The 16,752-nt window shown below is 33.5% G+C and overlaps 1 protein-coding gene across 1 annotated transcript in view; it reads left to right on the forward strand.

The window, feature by feature from the left end:
- LOC150108509 (uncharacterized) overlaps window positions 1-15,363 on the forward strand; it is a 68,321-nt gene extending 52,958 nt beyond the window's left edge. Inside the window, exon 5 of the mRNA XM_090415927.1 lies at window positions 14,982-15,363. Within this exon, the coding sequence (XP_090272053.1) occupies window positions 14,982-15,189 (208 nt within the window). The 3' untranslated portion in view covers window positions 15,190-15,363. The remainder of the gene's footprint in view (window positions 1-14,981) is intronic.
- Window positions 15,364-16,752: the final 1,389 nt, after the last annotated feature.

Consider the following 16,752-nt stretch of genomic DNA (forward strand, 5'->3'; position numbering starts at 1 on the left):
ATCTATCTCTGATTGGTACCAGTGGAGATTGAACTGCCCACTCGGTCTCCAAAAGTTAGATAGGGCTAAATGGTCTCGCCTACTCCCGTATACAGGAATAAAAAGGCGTTAGCCGATTTTTTTTTTTTTTTTTTTTTTACAAGAAAATTAAGGGGAGGAGAAGGGAAAACTGGAAAAAATGTTTTTAGTTAACTAAAAAATTCAGATTTCTTGGATATTAAGGTGATTTTGTTTTGTTTGGCTTTCTTTTTGAAGTCTTATACAACTTCTTTTTAGGACTCTTTGGTAGCCTAAATATGGAGCAGGGCTACTGACAGCTCTCACATCTGGCTCAAAGACTCCAAACAACTATTTTAATGCTATAGCCATCTTATCAAACTTTATTCTAGACTAATAGATAGGCTTGAGTGTTGTCTTCTACCATTTAAGACTGTGTAATGGAATATCCAGAGCACAGTCTGCCAGTTCTGATTTGCCATACTTTATGCTCCTCGAGGAAGATTAATAGATCTACTAGTCTGTCCAAAGTAGGCTAAGTTGCAAGCCCAAGCAACTTCTTGCACTTCAGGATGTGCAAGATGGTGATCATTAGGTGAAAGGATGACGGTTACTAGTTGGATATTTGATTTGAAAGTAGAATAAAGATTATATTATGAAGAACTTTAGCTATCTTTTCAAATATAATCTGGGTCTAAGGAATGGGAATAGTTTTGCTGTGATTGAGTCTTGATTATAAAAAGGATGGGGAGACATGCAATATTTTGTTTATTTTATGGGGGACTGTAGCCAGGGCCGGCCTTCTCTATAAAGGGGCCCGGGTGCAAGAAACCTTTTGGGCACCAAAATATTTTTCAAAGGTTATCTGCAAATGATTTTGGCACAGTAAAACAAAAAAAACACATTCGAAATATAACAGGTTAACATAACGTTTACTGAACATAAAACAAAAGTATTAAATAATTAAAATAAATAAATATTTAACACAAACAAAAGTAACCTGGCTCACCAACTAGCACACAAAAACTATTTACAATTAACTGTTGTTTAAAGTAATAAAAAAATAAACAGATTTACTATTTAGGGGCCTGGTTTTACTAACATGCATATTGCTTAATATGTATTTATTTAAATTTGCAATTTTTTTTGCTATGTCATTAATCACTTCCGAAAAATTACAATTTTTGGCAATTCCCTTTTCGATGCTTAATATAGCAAGTGCATTTAAGCGTTCCTCGCACATACTTGACCGAAGATAATTCTTTATCAATTTTAATTTGCTAAAAGAACGCTCTGCACTTGCTATAGTAACTGGCAACGTAAAGAAAATTTTCAATACAGTTAGTACATTTGGAAATAGTTTATTATAACTATTATTTAATATATATTGCAATATGTCTTGTGCATTATTTAAATTTTTTTTGGTCCAAGATCAATTCTTGTAACAAATCAATTTCCTGTTTTCATTTACATCTTTACTATAATATTTTATAAAATCCCTTCAGCGGTTTTCTAGTTCATTTTTTTCTAATGTTTTTATATCAGTGATTAATTTAAAATAGAAATAACATTGGGTATATTTTTAAATCTCTCATCTATTTGTACAATAACAGTATCAATCACAACATTGAAAAAAGTGACATCTAAATTCCTCTACCAGGTTTAGTAAAACTTCATCTTCTGCTAGTTCAGAAAATAATCTTTTTCTTTTTCGAATTCTTTTTTCAGGGAAGTCTTCGGAAATATTCAAGTTTTGTGCTATCATTTTTGCGTCGTCTAAAAATGTGTTAAATTTTGGATTTCATTTTTAATTTTATTCACTAAATTAAAAGCAGAGTCAAGAACAATTGTTTTTGCTTGAAGTAGTTTGTTGATACTATTAATTTTTGACAATATTGTAAACCACACCGATAAGCTTAAAATAAATGGCATTTCATGTAATAAATCTAGTAGACTTTTAGCTTCTGATACTGCTGTGTTATCGTTAATTGCACCAATAAATTCTTCTAAGGCATTATAAGTTTGTTCAAACTGTGTATACACTGCTTTGACCTGCGTCTATTTTGGCTTCCCATCGAGTATCACATAATGATTTAAGCATAATATTTAAATGCTTTTGTATAATTTCCCACCTTTTTGTAGATGCAGAAAATACACAGTATAAACGTTGCAATATTCCGAAAAATTTTTTACAATATATACTACTGGAAGCAGCATCACAAATTATCAAATTAAAAGAATGTGATAAGCAAGGTACATAAATTGCATGAGGGTTTAAACTAATTATTCTAGATTGTATGCCTTTATATGTTCCCTTCATATTGCTACCGTTATCATATGCTTGCCCTCTACAATTCACAATATCTAAATCAAGCTCACCTATTCTTTTTAAAAGCGAATTTGCTAGTCCTTCACCAGTCACATCAGTTACTTCAATGAATCCTATAAATGACTCATTTATAATTAATTTTTTGTCTACAAAATTTACATATCTAATAATTATTGAAGTTTGTTCCTTGTGAGGAATATCAGGAGTACAATCCATTTGGATACTGTAATATATGGATGTTTTTATATCATCTTTAATTTTATTAAGGACTTCGTTACCTAATACAGCAATAATTTCCTCTTGAAATCTATGTGCCAAATGATGCACAATTATTTTTTTCGTATTTTTAATTCTGTTTACATGATCCATTAGCACAGGATCATATTTACTCAATAATTCTAATAAACTTAAAAAATTTCCATCATTCGGCGTTCCTATTGTTTCATGGTGTTGTAACCAATTCTTGTCTTTTATTTATACAATGGTTGTATTTTATTCAATCTTTTCTAACCTATATCTTCTTCTATATTAACCTTATCGGCTGCGCCATTTATGTTGTAATTTTTTCTTCCTTCTTATAACTATCCTACTGGCTGCGCCATTTATGTTATATGGCTTCTTTTTATCCACACTTATTTTAACCCTTTGTTGCTTTATCTCCGTAATACACTATCGAGTAGCACGTGGTACCTCTGAGGGACAATGGAATTTCCTCGAGATAGAGGCAGTACCAGGGTATCTAAGATCTACCTCTCGTAAAACGCCAAGAAATTTATTTGTTTCGCTGCGCCACTTAGCACTATTAGATTATTAAACATTAACAACCAAGAGGTAATCTCTGGATAGTACTTAATGATACCTATAAACTCTGCAGACGTGGTCAAAAATATACCCTTTTCAATTATCCCGCATAGGTTTGCATTAATATTTTATAAGCGGTGCATCGGATTCCAGAAATCACAGAAAGTCTTTGTTAGAATCAAAAGCAAGGTTTATTATACTCAAAAGTTGATACACATAATAACACTAAATTGAATCCCATCTTAAGGGAGTTCCAGACAAGGTATATAAAATTCAAACACTACTATTACACTTATAAAATATTATACAGTAGTTTCCTAAAGTAAGAATTATATTAACCTTCGCTAATGCATTAGTCATGTACTAATATCACAATCAATCTAAAACTCCGTAGCTCTGTCAGATTACACAAGATAACATTCATATCTTTCACAATCTCTTTATATTTTACCAATTCTTTACTCTAACATATCCTTAATTTCATTCGATATAAAAGCGAACTTAAACACAACGACAGATAGTAAGGCTAAATTCAATATCCCTCTAAACTGATAGCAATACAATCTTATCCTATAACATTAATATTCCTTTTCCATAACATATTAGCATGGCACATATTCTGTTAAACACAAACAAAGTCTACTTATCTTCCCTTTTTGGCTCTTTAGTGCTTCATAGATTCACAGGAAACTGGCCTTCTGTGGACAGCCAGACTAGTTCCTTTTCGCAGAGAATATGGCCGCCAAGACCGTAGCTGCCTATCGGGAGCCGTTCGACATCAAGGCACCATCACCCTCTCTGCCACCACGAGGGATGAACACACAGGAAATCCAGGGAAAAAAAGCCTTGTTACAGGGTCGCATGACCCTTATATTTCCTCTATTCTTCTCGGCGATTCTCGCCCTTTTTGATGTCCGGCCGACTCACACTTGCTATTATGTCACGGCGTCCATTCTCTGCCCTACTTATTTCATGTACGCTGACATCATTGTTTACTTGGGGCGAGCTGCTTCCTCGCTTTACGACTCCGTAACCTTTGGACTTGACCCCCCCCAACTGTTGAATTTATGCTTACAATACAAATTGTGCTTACACTTTTATACATGTTTTATAATGCTCTGCTAATGTTTTACACTTTCAATATTAAATTAACCACATTCGTGAATGGCACAAAATACATACTTATTTAACCTTTTTCATAACAGAACACTTGATTTATATATACATAATACTTATTCTACACTTAGAGGAAATTTATCGTATTTATCTCATTCTTTTGTTTGGAAAAGCATGTTAGACTGTGATAAGATAGGAATTCATAAATTTCTACTCTATCACAATCTAACAATGTAATCCTCGAAATGACAGATTATTACTTGTTAAAAATAGAATTACATCTAGTTCTTTGGAATAGTAATTTTAGACGTTCCGTTTCTTTATTTATATTAATTTGATTTGTTCTGTCAACAGTCAAACATAAATTAAGTCATTTTAGTAATTCTTGCCAAGCAATAAAAGAATTAAAGTGACCAACAGAAAGCTCATGATCTCGAATTACAGTTTTCTCCATTTATTAAAACCATATATAAATCGTGTTGATTAATCTTTTCCTCTTCATTTGGAAAATAAACACAACAAAAGCAAAATACTGAGTCTTGAGCTTTTGAGTAAACTAACCAGCTGCGAAGCTGAGTTTCACCATTTGGCATTTTTTTAAAAGAGTACTATGTAGAAAATGATCTACCTTCAACATTCTTAACGAATGCGTCTTGATGATGTTTAGGTCTGGTTTTAACACAAAATCTAAATTTATCAGTTATAATATTTGGCCATACACCTGGATCATTTATATTCACTCGATTACCATCGTTATTATTGTTTTCTTCGTTATTTGCTGTATTCAAAACATTTGTATAGACGCATCTTTTTCAACGAATCCCACAGTTTCTACATTTTCGTTGAAAAGTTGTGTAGTTTATTTGAAGTTTGAATCGCAACTGCTGAAGTCGTAGCAATTTCGTTGTCAGATTTATTTTGTAGCCATGAAAACAAATCTACTTGTGACTTTTTGAGATTTTGCTTTTCTTCTTTTTTCTTTTCTGCTGATTTTCTTTTTGAAGGGATACTTTCTTTGCATGGACATTATGGGTTAGGCTTTGCCTGTCGAATAAGTAAATAATATTAAATATTTTTATCCCATGAATTAACAAAAAGTTAAATATGTACATACTTTTTACAATATTACAAAATTTTAGAAACACTCAAGGAATGTGTTTATTTTTTCTTTTCAGTACAATAATTTCACCCTTATCTATCACTATTAACTAAGTTGAGATCTAATCACATGCAGACAACACTTCATAATTCTGAATATTGATAATACATTTCACATAGCTTTAAAAATAACTTACCATATTTACTGAAATATAACTGGTCCTCGCATATAACTCGCACCCCTGATTTTACTTTGTGAAAAAAGAAATTGAAAAGTTTCGTGTAACCTCGCACAGAAAAAAAAAATGTAATCACGTTCACCTCATGGCAATAGTGACTCGCTTCCCTTGGCAAAATACGTGCCTTCCATACTAGCCAATACGTCTGCAGATGCCAGTAAAAGCAGGTCGTTTTTTTGTATCACTGAATAAGGTACAAACATTTGCCGTCTGTGTGATATATTTCTCAACAAATAGTGCAATTAGAGACAGCTGGGATAAAGGCACTAACTAATGAATCGCATGTCCCTTCCCCCAAAAACTATGCTATTTAGCCACAAGCAAAACCATATGCTGCACTGGCAAACACTAAAAACTAGATGTGTGAGAGTCTGTCCCTTCAGCTCAAATGCAGAGCAACAATAAAAATCAAGAGAAAGTGTTAAAATTCGTAAACGTGTTAAAGCTAGGAAATATGGTGAATATTGTTATGGAACTTTCAGATATTGAATTTGGTTGAAGAGAATTAGCATTTCAATTCAAAAATTGTCTGCTGACTTTTATCTTTGACTCACGCGATCGTTTGTTAATACCGCACCAATCATATATGCATATATCTTTACTGGCCTAGTACCATAGCTGTTTGTTCATTAGTCATTCATGAAGGATTGTTCATTAAGTATCTCAAGTCTTGTAAATTACTGCTAATTTTTGCTTGAAATAATGGGAAAGCTGATGGTGCTATTTGGGTAGGATGCACACAAGGAAACTGCTCTCTAGGCAGGAAATAGCAATTGCAATATATGCAGGGATTTTATGAAAAATACTGAAAACTTTAGTTTCCGAAAATCAATGTAAAGGAAATTTGCTTTTATATCTAATAAGTTAAACATATTAATTGACAATAAATACTTCCAATCCATATTTTAATGACTTACGATTTAATAAAATCCAAATACACTTTAGAAAACGGATACGTTCTTTACGAAACATGCAAAGATATATCAAATGATGATAAAGGAGTCACGCCACATCTGGATGCCAGACGAATAATGCAACAACTGAACTGGACAAAACTTGTACATCAGTATATCGCGGAGATATATTGATGGCTTGGAAATAGGATGTTTGTTTCTAATTTTCTTATTACTTATTATTATGAAACAGTTGGTAGAGTTTAATTAATTATTGCATTTTTATTTGGTATAGCTGTACTTAATAAAACTGTATTATATTAAGTTAAAATATGTGTCAGCAAAGATGTTTGAAACGTATTTTTTTATTTCATTATTTTTTAAGATGAGCCCTGGGTTGCATGTTGGAAAAAAAAAAAGTCATTGGCGTGCCACGTTTGGCAGGCATGTTAAGGGTTGTCCACCCCTGCTCTAGACTAATCATATAATCATATATAAAGAATATAATAAATATTTTTTCAACAGTTTCGATAACGAGCCAAATGATATGCCTAACAGATTAGAAAAAAACTAATGATGAATCAGGCATTTTAAGGTAAAAATGAAATCGTGTTTGTTAATTTTTATACACTGCATAAACTCATCAAAAGGGTTAAGCAAAAACCCTAATATAATAGAGAGAAACAGAGATATTATTTTTATTATAAAAAAATGTTTCCGCAAATGTGTACCGACTGTGCCTACTTGATCGTGGGGCCCAGGTGCATTGCACCCCCCCCCCCCCAGATGGCCAGCCCTGATTGTAGCCAATGGCTATAAAAGGTTGAGAAGGTGAATGAGTTTAATAGCAAGGACCGTGCCATTTGAATAAAAAGCTCTCTGTGTGTAAGAGTTTTGAGGATACCAAACTGTTGGGATGGCTGGTGTGATGTAGTGTGTTAGTTTCCTATAAAAAGAAAAGGATAATGAACCATTTGGTAAATGTGTGATTAATGCATCTTGGAATGGGAGACATTCATTGGTTTCTTTTTTTTCTACAGTGAAATATACTTTTGGATGCTAGTTGTTTAAATGTGCTAAAAATGGATTTAATGTGTCTAGGCAATGAGGCCAAATAGCAAACAGATCATTGACATAGCATAACAATTCTTTTAGTTTCTGTAGCTGTGTTAAGTACTTGATGGTCTAGAAATTTCGTATAGAAATTGGATGGAGGGAGGAAAAGCATATTCCTCCACTCAAGATTAAATGGAAGATGGTAACCATGACGCATACGAGTCACTATAGCCTTGTATGTAACCTTGCCCACGTAAATATGACGAATCGTTGCCATAATTATTCAAACTTTCGAATATTTTCTTGGATAAGTTTTTTCCTGTAGTGCTTGTTATAGGAACAAATTGTAAAAATTGTTTACAAATTTTGTTGTCATTTTCTTCGTCTAATATGCCTGGCACACAAGTAGAAATGTCACAAGTTTCATTGGCAAGAATTGAAAAACATTTCTCCGAATTAATTTTTTTCGACCAAACGGTTCAAAATTATTTCATTACATACATTTATAATTTGATTTTGTATGTTCCAGCTAATGTAGGTAGCGTTTTTGGCAGAATGTTTAAAATGTTCAGCCAAGTTTTTGTCGCCCGCATCGATTCTCATTCTTAACAAAGCTCGAAAATTGCCTTCATTGGCGATTTGCTCCTGTTCAAATGAAAATTCTCCATAATCACGATGTCCTCTCAAGGGTATATTTTGCCGACCACATAAAATTACTATTTTTATAATCGGCTCTAATAGTTTCCGATTAACTGCAGCTTGTGATGTACTATCTACATCAATTTGTCGATTGATTGGAATACATTTTCCATCTCGAATATTGTTTAGCCTTTCGTAAGTCATAACAGCTGTTATGTGATATTTTGTTTTCTGATGATTATTAAATTTTTCGGCTTTCTTCCAATTATTATAACCTTGTGTAACTAACTGCCCAGGTACTGGGCAGTTAGTTACACAAGGATTTAGATTTAGATTTTCCAACATTAGCAGGTGCAAAAAACACAATATTTACAGTATGCACTATTTTCAACTTGAGAGTACACAAGCCATGTAAATTTTTCGAACCATGTGTATTGAAAACTTTGGTTGTGAATTGCAGCACAGAATGCAGGAAAATTAAAATTTCGTTCTGGTTTCCACAACTTTTAAATTATCGTCAGAATTAAATACTTGTTCTTTCAAAAATGTGATGTCGTGAGAATTATTAATAACTAAGGAAGTACTTTCCTCTGGATAATTCGATGGTTTTGTCAGACTTACGACTGAGGAAACCGAATCCAAATCGGTATTGACAATATTAATAGCGCCAACATTGCTACTAACATTTGAATCATCCTTTTTTGGTTTTTTTGAAATAGTTCAATAAAATACTCTGTTTTTCAGCCATAATTTGAAGCACAAAATCCAAAAAACAAAATAAAATCTTTTACAAATTTAACTTTAAAATTTTAACTTAACTACAATGTTATTGAAGAATTTACGTACAGTAAGGTTAAATGTTCAGAGATGGAAAGAAGTTTCAAGTTCAAGACATGCTTTTCAACAAATTCAATGCAAAATAGCACAGAATACGAGCATATCGCACACGACCTATGGCTGAGCATCTGCAATGATTCATGATACCACGTGATCCTCTCTGGCCTGGCTCGGACAGTGTTTCTCACCCTTTCTAAGTCCAAGGACAAGTAAAATGCCTAAAACAATTCTATGGACCACTAAGTTATGTAATTTTTAAAAACGTATGTGGGAATTACCAACATTTGGAAAAAACTGCACCATTTATAACATAATCAATCTAAAAGCATGTTTTGAATATATATGGAAACAACTTGGAAGTAAACAAGTATATCATCATCGAACAAAGTTTTAATTTTTATTAAACAAATAAATAATACGATATAATTATTTACTATTTACTTTTAATGAGATGGATGACCTTCTTGGCATTGCAGAGTTGCTGGATATCTGGCTCAATATTGGTCAATTTCAGTCGAAGATCATCACACACACTAAGACGAATTCTGTATTTTGTTTCTATTTGAAGGAGCAATGAAAATCCTTTCTCGCAAAGATAGGTTGTAGAAAACTGCATGACGATTTTTCGATGCTTCTTCAGATAATTCGGGAAATTCACCTCTCAGTGAAGGCGAGATCCAGAATCGAGCCAAACCACGATCACGGAATTGCATTTTAAGCCCACTGTCACTTGAAAGCTCAATTAGCTGTTCTCGTGACTGCAAGCCTGAAATGGATTGTGAACCCACAGAAATTTCTTATAAAAGTTATTTGGAAAATATGTTTCCAAATTCTGTTTCAGAGTTTTGAGGTGGACTCAAACGCTTTCCCGGTGGTTAAATTCTAAACTAATAAGTTTCAGAGCCCTATACAAAATAACCAATTGTATTTATCTTTCCTTTGGAATACTATCCAGGGAGGCTCCAAACCTCCCCGTCCCTTTCATCAAGCGTTTGTAATCAGGCTACTGTTGATATTGATTTATATACACATTCAAAACTGTAAACAATTGTTGAATAATAATACAATAATGTAGGCATAATTACCATAAAGGGAGAAAAGTCACAAAACAGAAAAATGTTCCTACAAAATAACCAATTGTATTTACCTTTGAATGAGTGTCCAGCAAGTCAGCAAATCTTTTCTTTCGTTCAACGTATTAATATTATCGCATTGCAACTGAGGGGAATTCTGTGTTTCATTACAGACCTTCTTTCTCTTCAGAAACTACACACAAACTGTCATTGCAAACTCGTTTTGTATTATCACTGTCATCCGAGCTATTTTTCTGTTTAAAGAAGGTACCAATGTACTTATCCATAATTGAAATACCGTACTTACTCGAATATAACTCGTACCCCTGATTTTACTTTTCGAAAAAAGAAATAGAATACAGGATTGGGTGGAAAGGATTCTGTATAGAGGTCAACATGGGTTTGTTAAAGGGAGGTCAAATTTACTTACATTTTATAATAAGGTGACTACAGTTCTGGATAAGGATGACTCATAGTGATACTTCTGGATTTTACACCCAATCCTGTATTCTGTTCCTAACTGATCTCTCCGAGACCTTAACAACCACTCCAGAAATGCAAACTGCTCTGTAATTTGAAACATCTGTTTTGCTTCCACCTTTATGCAGTGGAATAATTTTGCCCTCTTTCCACTCATTAGGGATTGTTGAGGACACTAGACTCTCATTAAAGAAGTAAAGGCATTTTACAACCTACCACATAATAAACTGGTGTATAAGTTATGGCAGATGGGATTGGAAAATCATTTGGTTGATCGGATAGCAAACTAGCTTTCTAATCAATATCAAACAATGGTGTATAGAGGTGCCATGTCTCTCAGGAGGAGATACCAGTGGAGTCCCACAGCATTCTGTTCTAGGACCACTGCTGTTTTATTTGTTTGTTAATGATATTGTGAGTGATCTGCAAGCTGATATTCAACTGTTTGCAGATGATACTAAGCTGGGAAAAGTTATTAGGAATGATGTAGATGTACTGGTGCTTCAGAGCGATTTGAATAAAGTGGCTATGTGTGCTAACAAGTGGGAATGTCAATTTACCACCAGTAAATGCAAGGGTTTGCACTTTGGAGCTCAAAGAAGTAAAGCCATATATCATATTGGAGATGTTGTATTATAGGGGATGGAGGAAGCAAGGGATTTTGAGATATTGGTGGATAAAGAATTGAAGTTCAAGGGACATATTACAAAAATAATGGTCATACAAGGCTTTGATTAGACCACATCTGGACTACTGCATGTCGATTTGATAACCTGCATTCCTAGGTAAGAAGCAAGTTTTGGAAAATGTTCAGAGGCAAATAACAAAAGCAATATCAGGATTGTGGAATACTGACTATGAAGACAGGTTGAGAGCATGTAAATTATAGACTCTAGTCAATAGGCAGAAGAGGGGCAACATGATTGAGACATAAATTGTTAAGGGGTGCTTATCAAATAGATTCACAGGATATTTTTCAAGGGGATTGAAAGAAGGAAGAGGATAGAGACGAGGTAATTTTTGGAAGTTGTATAAAGGTGTGGTGAATAAGAGAGTGTGGCATGACATTTTTGCATGGAGAGTGGTTGGTTGGTGAGTGAAATTCATTGCCAAATGAGGTGGTGAGTGCACAAACATTGAACCAATTGAAGATGAGGTATGATAAACATCATCTCTGTTAGAATGCATCTTGCCTCCCTTGATGAGTCTTGAATGCAGCGGGTGTTTGTATAATAATAGTAATAATATAAAGTTCAATGGATATGCTTATTAAAAATGGCATTTTAATGTGATACATTACATTTTTTTGAATCAACAAATTTTTGGATATCCACCAATAAATTGGAAGTTGCTGTTTATCAATATGTCTCTCAAATTTACATCTGTGAGATTTATACATAGAGTTGACTGGTTTAATTTCATGAGAGAGAATGTTTGTTCCAGTACATATGTAACATTCATTATGATTTGAACATAAGATATGGCATCGACAATGGTGACAAAAGTACCCACATACTAATCATAAAATACTGGATCGTTTTCAGGTGGGCATCACTGGAGCAAAGTTGAAAAACTGACCAATCAAATTTTAGTATTTGTTTAGTGCATAGAGTCCAATAACACTATTCTCGATTTCTGTTAAGGCGCAGGGAATGTAAATAAACTCTCCTCCTTAATAAAAATATTTATTTATATCAACAATAACAATATATGAATCTAGTGATTTTTTTAAATAATTTAATATTATATTATACAAATATTTTTTCTTCTATTTATTAAATTTACACTGAAAGCCACATTAAATCAAGTTGGCCACATCCAGCCTGCAGGCCATATGTTGTGCATTCCTGGTCAAGTGTTTCATAAAATACATCTATTTTTTTCCCTCTATGTGTTCAGAGGTTGATGCACAAACTTATAATAAACATCTCAATTTGTAACATCTCTGAAATCCTGTTTGTGATGTATTTTATTTTTTATGGAGTGGTTAATTAGGAAGCTGATTCCTCTCTGGGATCTTGGATTGTCACCATAACTGTACACCTACAGTTGTAGGTATACAGATATAATTTTCTGTTATTAATACTGTTAGATTTTGTTTTTAATTTGGTTATAGTGTTTCTCAAAATCCTTATCAAGATCAGACCTCCCCAAAGGATTAAGTTTTTTCTGATCATCTGATTAAAAGATAGTCACATGCATCCTTTTTATATGCCTATTGTGGCCTTTGGCTCTATGGCCTACTTTATCCTCATTTCATATCATTTGTGGGTTTTTTGGGGTAATCCTTTCTTGCTGACCAAGCTGTGTGGAAGAGCAGCCTACTTAGGTAAAGCAAATATCGTGTGCGTTGCATGGTTATTAGCACTCCTGAAGGATAAGTAATTTTTTCAGTTGATAATATTAGGTTAACTTATTATAATTTTTGTATTAAATGGGTGTATGATCAACCGAGTTATTTAGTTTGTAAGTAAACCTTGTATTTTATTTTATTTTTTGTTTAAATATGATATTGTCGGTATAGCGCCAATGTGTGCTAGAACAATGGTAGCAAAGACCACATTGTCAGATGATTTGAATTTGCATCATTTTGTGCAGTGCAGCATGAGAGAGGTGTATACATTGCAAAATTAAAGTATATGTGGAAGGAAATAGAAACTGGAGAGAGCATGTGTATTAAATGTTTCAAAAGTGAGTGCCTATTTGGTGACAAGAATGGAGCAAATGTTATCAGAGTGGACAATATCAATGGTAGGATGGAAAATGTTAGAATTAATGACGAATGTGTGGCTGTGGAAATAGAGGAGAACAACATGGACATAAAGAAATAGCATACTTGAATGTTATCATTCACAAAACAAAGCACGAAATTGAAAAACTGCAGAAGCAGCAAGATATTAGCAGGGCTGAGAAGAGAAATAGGCAGGTGATCTGAAGACCTAGCAAATAAACAAGAAAAACAAGTTAAGGAGAAAATTATCTACTGAGACTCAATGATCAGGGAGTACATAAAGAAAGTGTAACAAAATTATGTTTCCCTGGTGCAAAAATTCATAATATTCACATCTGGATACAAAAACTTAAGGACTTTGTCCTTAACAAGGACAAACAACTGATTATCTTGGTTGACACAATGATTTGACAGGCAAGAAGTATTCTTTGAGGTAGGATGTAAATGAGTTGTTAGAAGAAGCAAAACCGAAGAGCGAGAAGGTGAAGATTGTAAGTCTTTGCCATGCTATGATGGAGGCAAACTGATCTGGAGGGCATTGGTGGCTAATGAATGAACATGCAGGTTGTGCAGAAAGATTTGTGGTGTGTCTGATGGAAAGAAGGATTTATATAATGCTGATGAACTGCATCTAAATGGTTTTGGTGTCTAGAGAGAGAGAGAGGGAGATGTTCACCGACATGCTGAAGTGCAAATTCAGGAAAACTTGAACAATCTGGGTGGAAGTAGGAGAGTTTGTGTGAAGGCACCCATGAGGGAAGTGAGTGTGAGAATGACCAAGTGTGTAATATAGTCTCTCAAACAAAATATTGAATAGAGTAATCAATTCAGGAAGTAAAGGTGGGATGCTGCAATTTCTATATATTAATGCCAGAATTATCAGTAACAATTTCAAGCCCAGCACTTGCCCGTTGTTTTGGATTGATTTTCGTTTCAGTTCACAATGGTTTTGGTTTTAATTCACTATTTGGGTTGAGTGTTGCATGTGTTGAGTATTAAGTGTTGTGCATTTTTAATAGCATAAGCAAGTTGACATTCATAGCATTTTATTCATTTTGTGTAGCTATAAAATGGGTACATCTCCAAGAAAGCTTTCAAAATGTCTACTCTTTCTCAGCACACATCCATGACTGAAAGACAAATTGCAAACAAGTGTGATGTTGCTTTGGGTGCTGATAATGTGAATTTAAAGAGGTTTAGGGACACAGGTTCCTTTTCTCCTGACAGAATAAGAAAATGTAGGTGAAAAAGTTGTTTTTCACCTATCTACCTATGCAGAAAAAGAGGCTCCAGTGGGCAAAGACGACTGTCGAGAAGTGGAAGGTTGTATTCTCTGATAAGGGCCATTTCTTTTGCCCAAGGAAAACTACACTTACTCAAGATCTAGTTTGAAAAATAAAAATAACAGTAAACTTTATGCAGGAGATGACTGACAGTCATGTAATTGTTTTGCCAAACTGTGCCTTATGTTGAATACACCACCGTCTACATAGTACAGTCAAAGTTGTTCATCATGCAGGACTTAAAGCGACAACCATCTGCTGGACTCTAATACAACCTGGTATGAAGATGACTAACAATTTTAATCCCTTTATCTCTTTTGCTTAGCAAATACATATAATGCACATTTTTTTTTTTTTATCAGAAATTATGCCAGATTAATAAGTAATAATATTGTTTCATTTCTTCCAGAATTTTAAGGACTACCTTTAAATACTGTACAGGAAAAGCTGCTGTGTCATCATGTCGAGAACAAGACGATGTTAGAATTACTGTACACAAGCTTCTGATGACTTTCATGGGTAGTTCTCATTGCAGTGGCCAGTGCCATCTACTTGCCCACATTTATCCAATACTCAGTGCCATATTGTTTCTCCTGTCATTATGGACAATTATGTGATTAATGTAATATTTTTTAAACAAATATGAAACTTATGAAGTTATTATTTGGCAAAATTTATATTGCTAAAAACACTCTTTCTTGCAAATAATCTATGTTAACAAAAACAAGTTCTTGTAAATATTTTTAATTAGAAAATGGTGTTATATTTACAATAAATAATTTTCTAAATAATTTATAGTAAAAAATGTACATAATGAATTAGACAAAAATTTTTTTTTTTTGTCTTCTGTAATATTTTGTAGTAACATTCATTTATTGTTCATTACAATACCATAAGAAAATCTTGCAATACTATGGGAAAATATTGAAGAGCAATACAAATAGAAGTCATTATCATTGAAAGTTTTTTTTCACTTATTTATAAATTAAAGATGCCAAGAAATTATATCTTGTTAAATCCTTTATCCAAGCGTAAGCAAACAAAATTTGTGCGTGAAGAATCTTCACAACTAGGCTACTTGTATATAGGAGCTAGTGACCACATTAATTGTCTTAGTATTTCATAATGCAAAGCACACAATCTTTTCAGGTGTGTACAGTGTTGTGCATTATTGGTGTGAAGATACTTCACGTGCAAACTTTGATTGCTTACACCTAGATAAAGGATTAAACAGGAATATAATTTCTTGGTATCTTCAAATGATATTTACCCAGAAATGCTCAAATATGGAAATATAAAAATTTTTCAGCAGGCTATGCTACACTGCATGATTTTTAGATGGACACTATGACTCTTCACAGTTCCCATCTATATAAAAGGGGAATACAACTGAATATGAGAATTACAGAGGAATTTCATGACTAAGGTGTCAGGTGTTCCAGGTAGGATTTATATAAGTATACTTAAGAAGCTAAAAAAAATTGTCAAGGAGAAAGTTGGAAAAGAACAAGCTGAGTTCAAGCCAAATAGAGGCTGTCAAGATCAGATTTTCACTTCATAACAAATAGCCGAGAAATTGTGGAAAACACGGTTCTAATGCAATGATCAAATAAGACTCTTGATCCTTGTATATCCTTTTATTGCATACTGCCTAAAATGGTTATCTCTTGGAAAAAGGGAAAAAAAAAAAAATCTAATTCATTTCCCTTATGTCCAGATGCTCTCTCTTCATCATCATATAATATATATTCCTGATATTTACCATCAAGGAATGTGGGGGATAATGCTATGACAAGGGTGCATGATTGCAGTTAATAAAGCGCACATTATTACTTGCATCATATCAACAATCTTATTCCAAATTATGTTATTTTTAGCTGTTCACCAGAGTTAACTGCAAAAAGTCAGCTTGTTTGAGGAATCGAAAACTTAAGAGAACTGAAGATATGCATTGTCGGTGTAAGAAGTTCAACGGAAAAGAGGTGGAACTAGCAAAGGAACTGCACACATAGAATGTTAATATAATGCATGTTCCCAACAGAGAAGAGTTAAACAATTCTTTACATTGTAGAGAATATTGAAAAAACCTTGGGAATAGCAGAGAGGTACCAAAGATGATATAAATTCTGAAGGATATTCTGGATGTTTGCAATAATTACGGGCATAACCTCAATCATAGA

This window comes from Typopeltis vanoorti, chromosome 3 (assembly GCF_054136105.1).
Source record: "Typopeltis vanoorti isolate ZY-2024b chromosome 3, IOZ_Tvanoo_1.0, whole genome shotgun sequence".
NCBI lineage: Eukaryota > Metazoa > Arthropoda > Arachnida > Uropygi > Thelyphonidae > Typopeltis > Typopeltis vanoorti.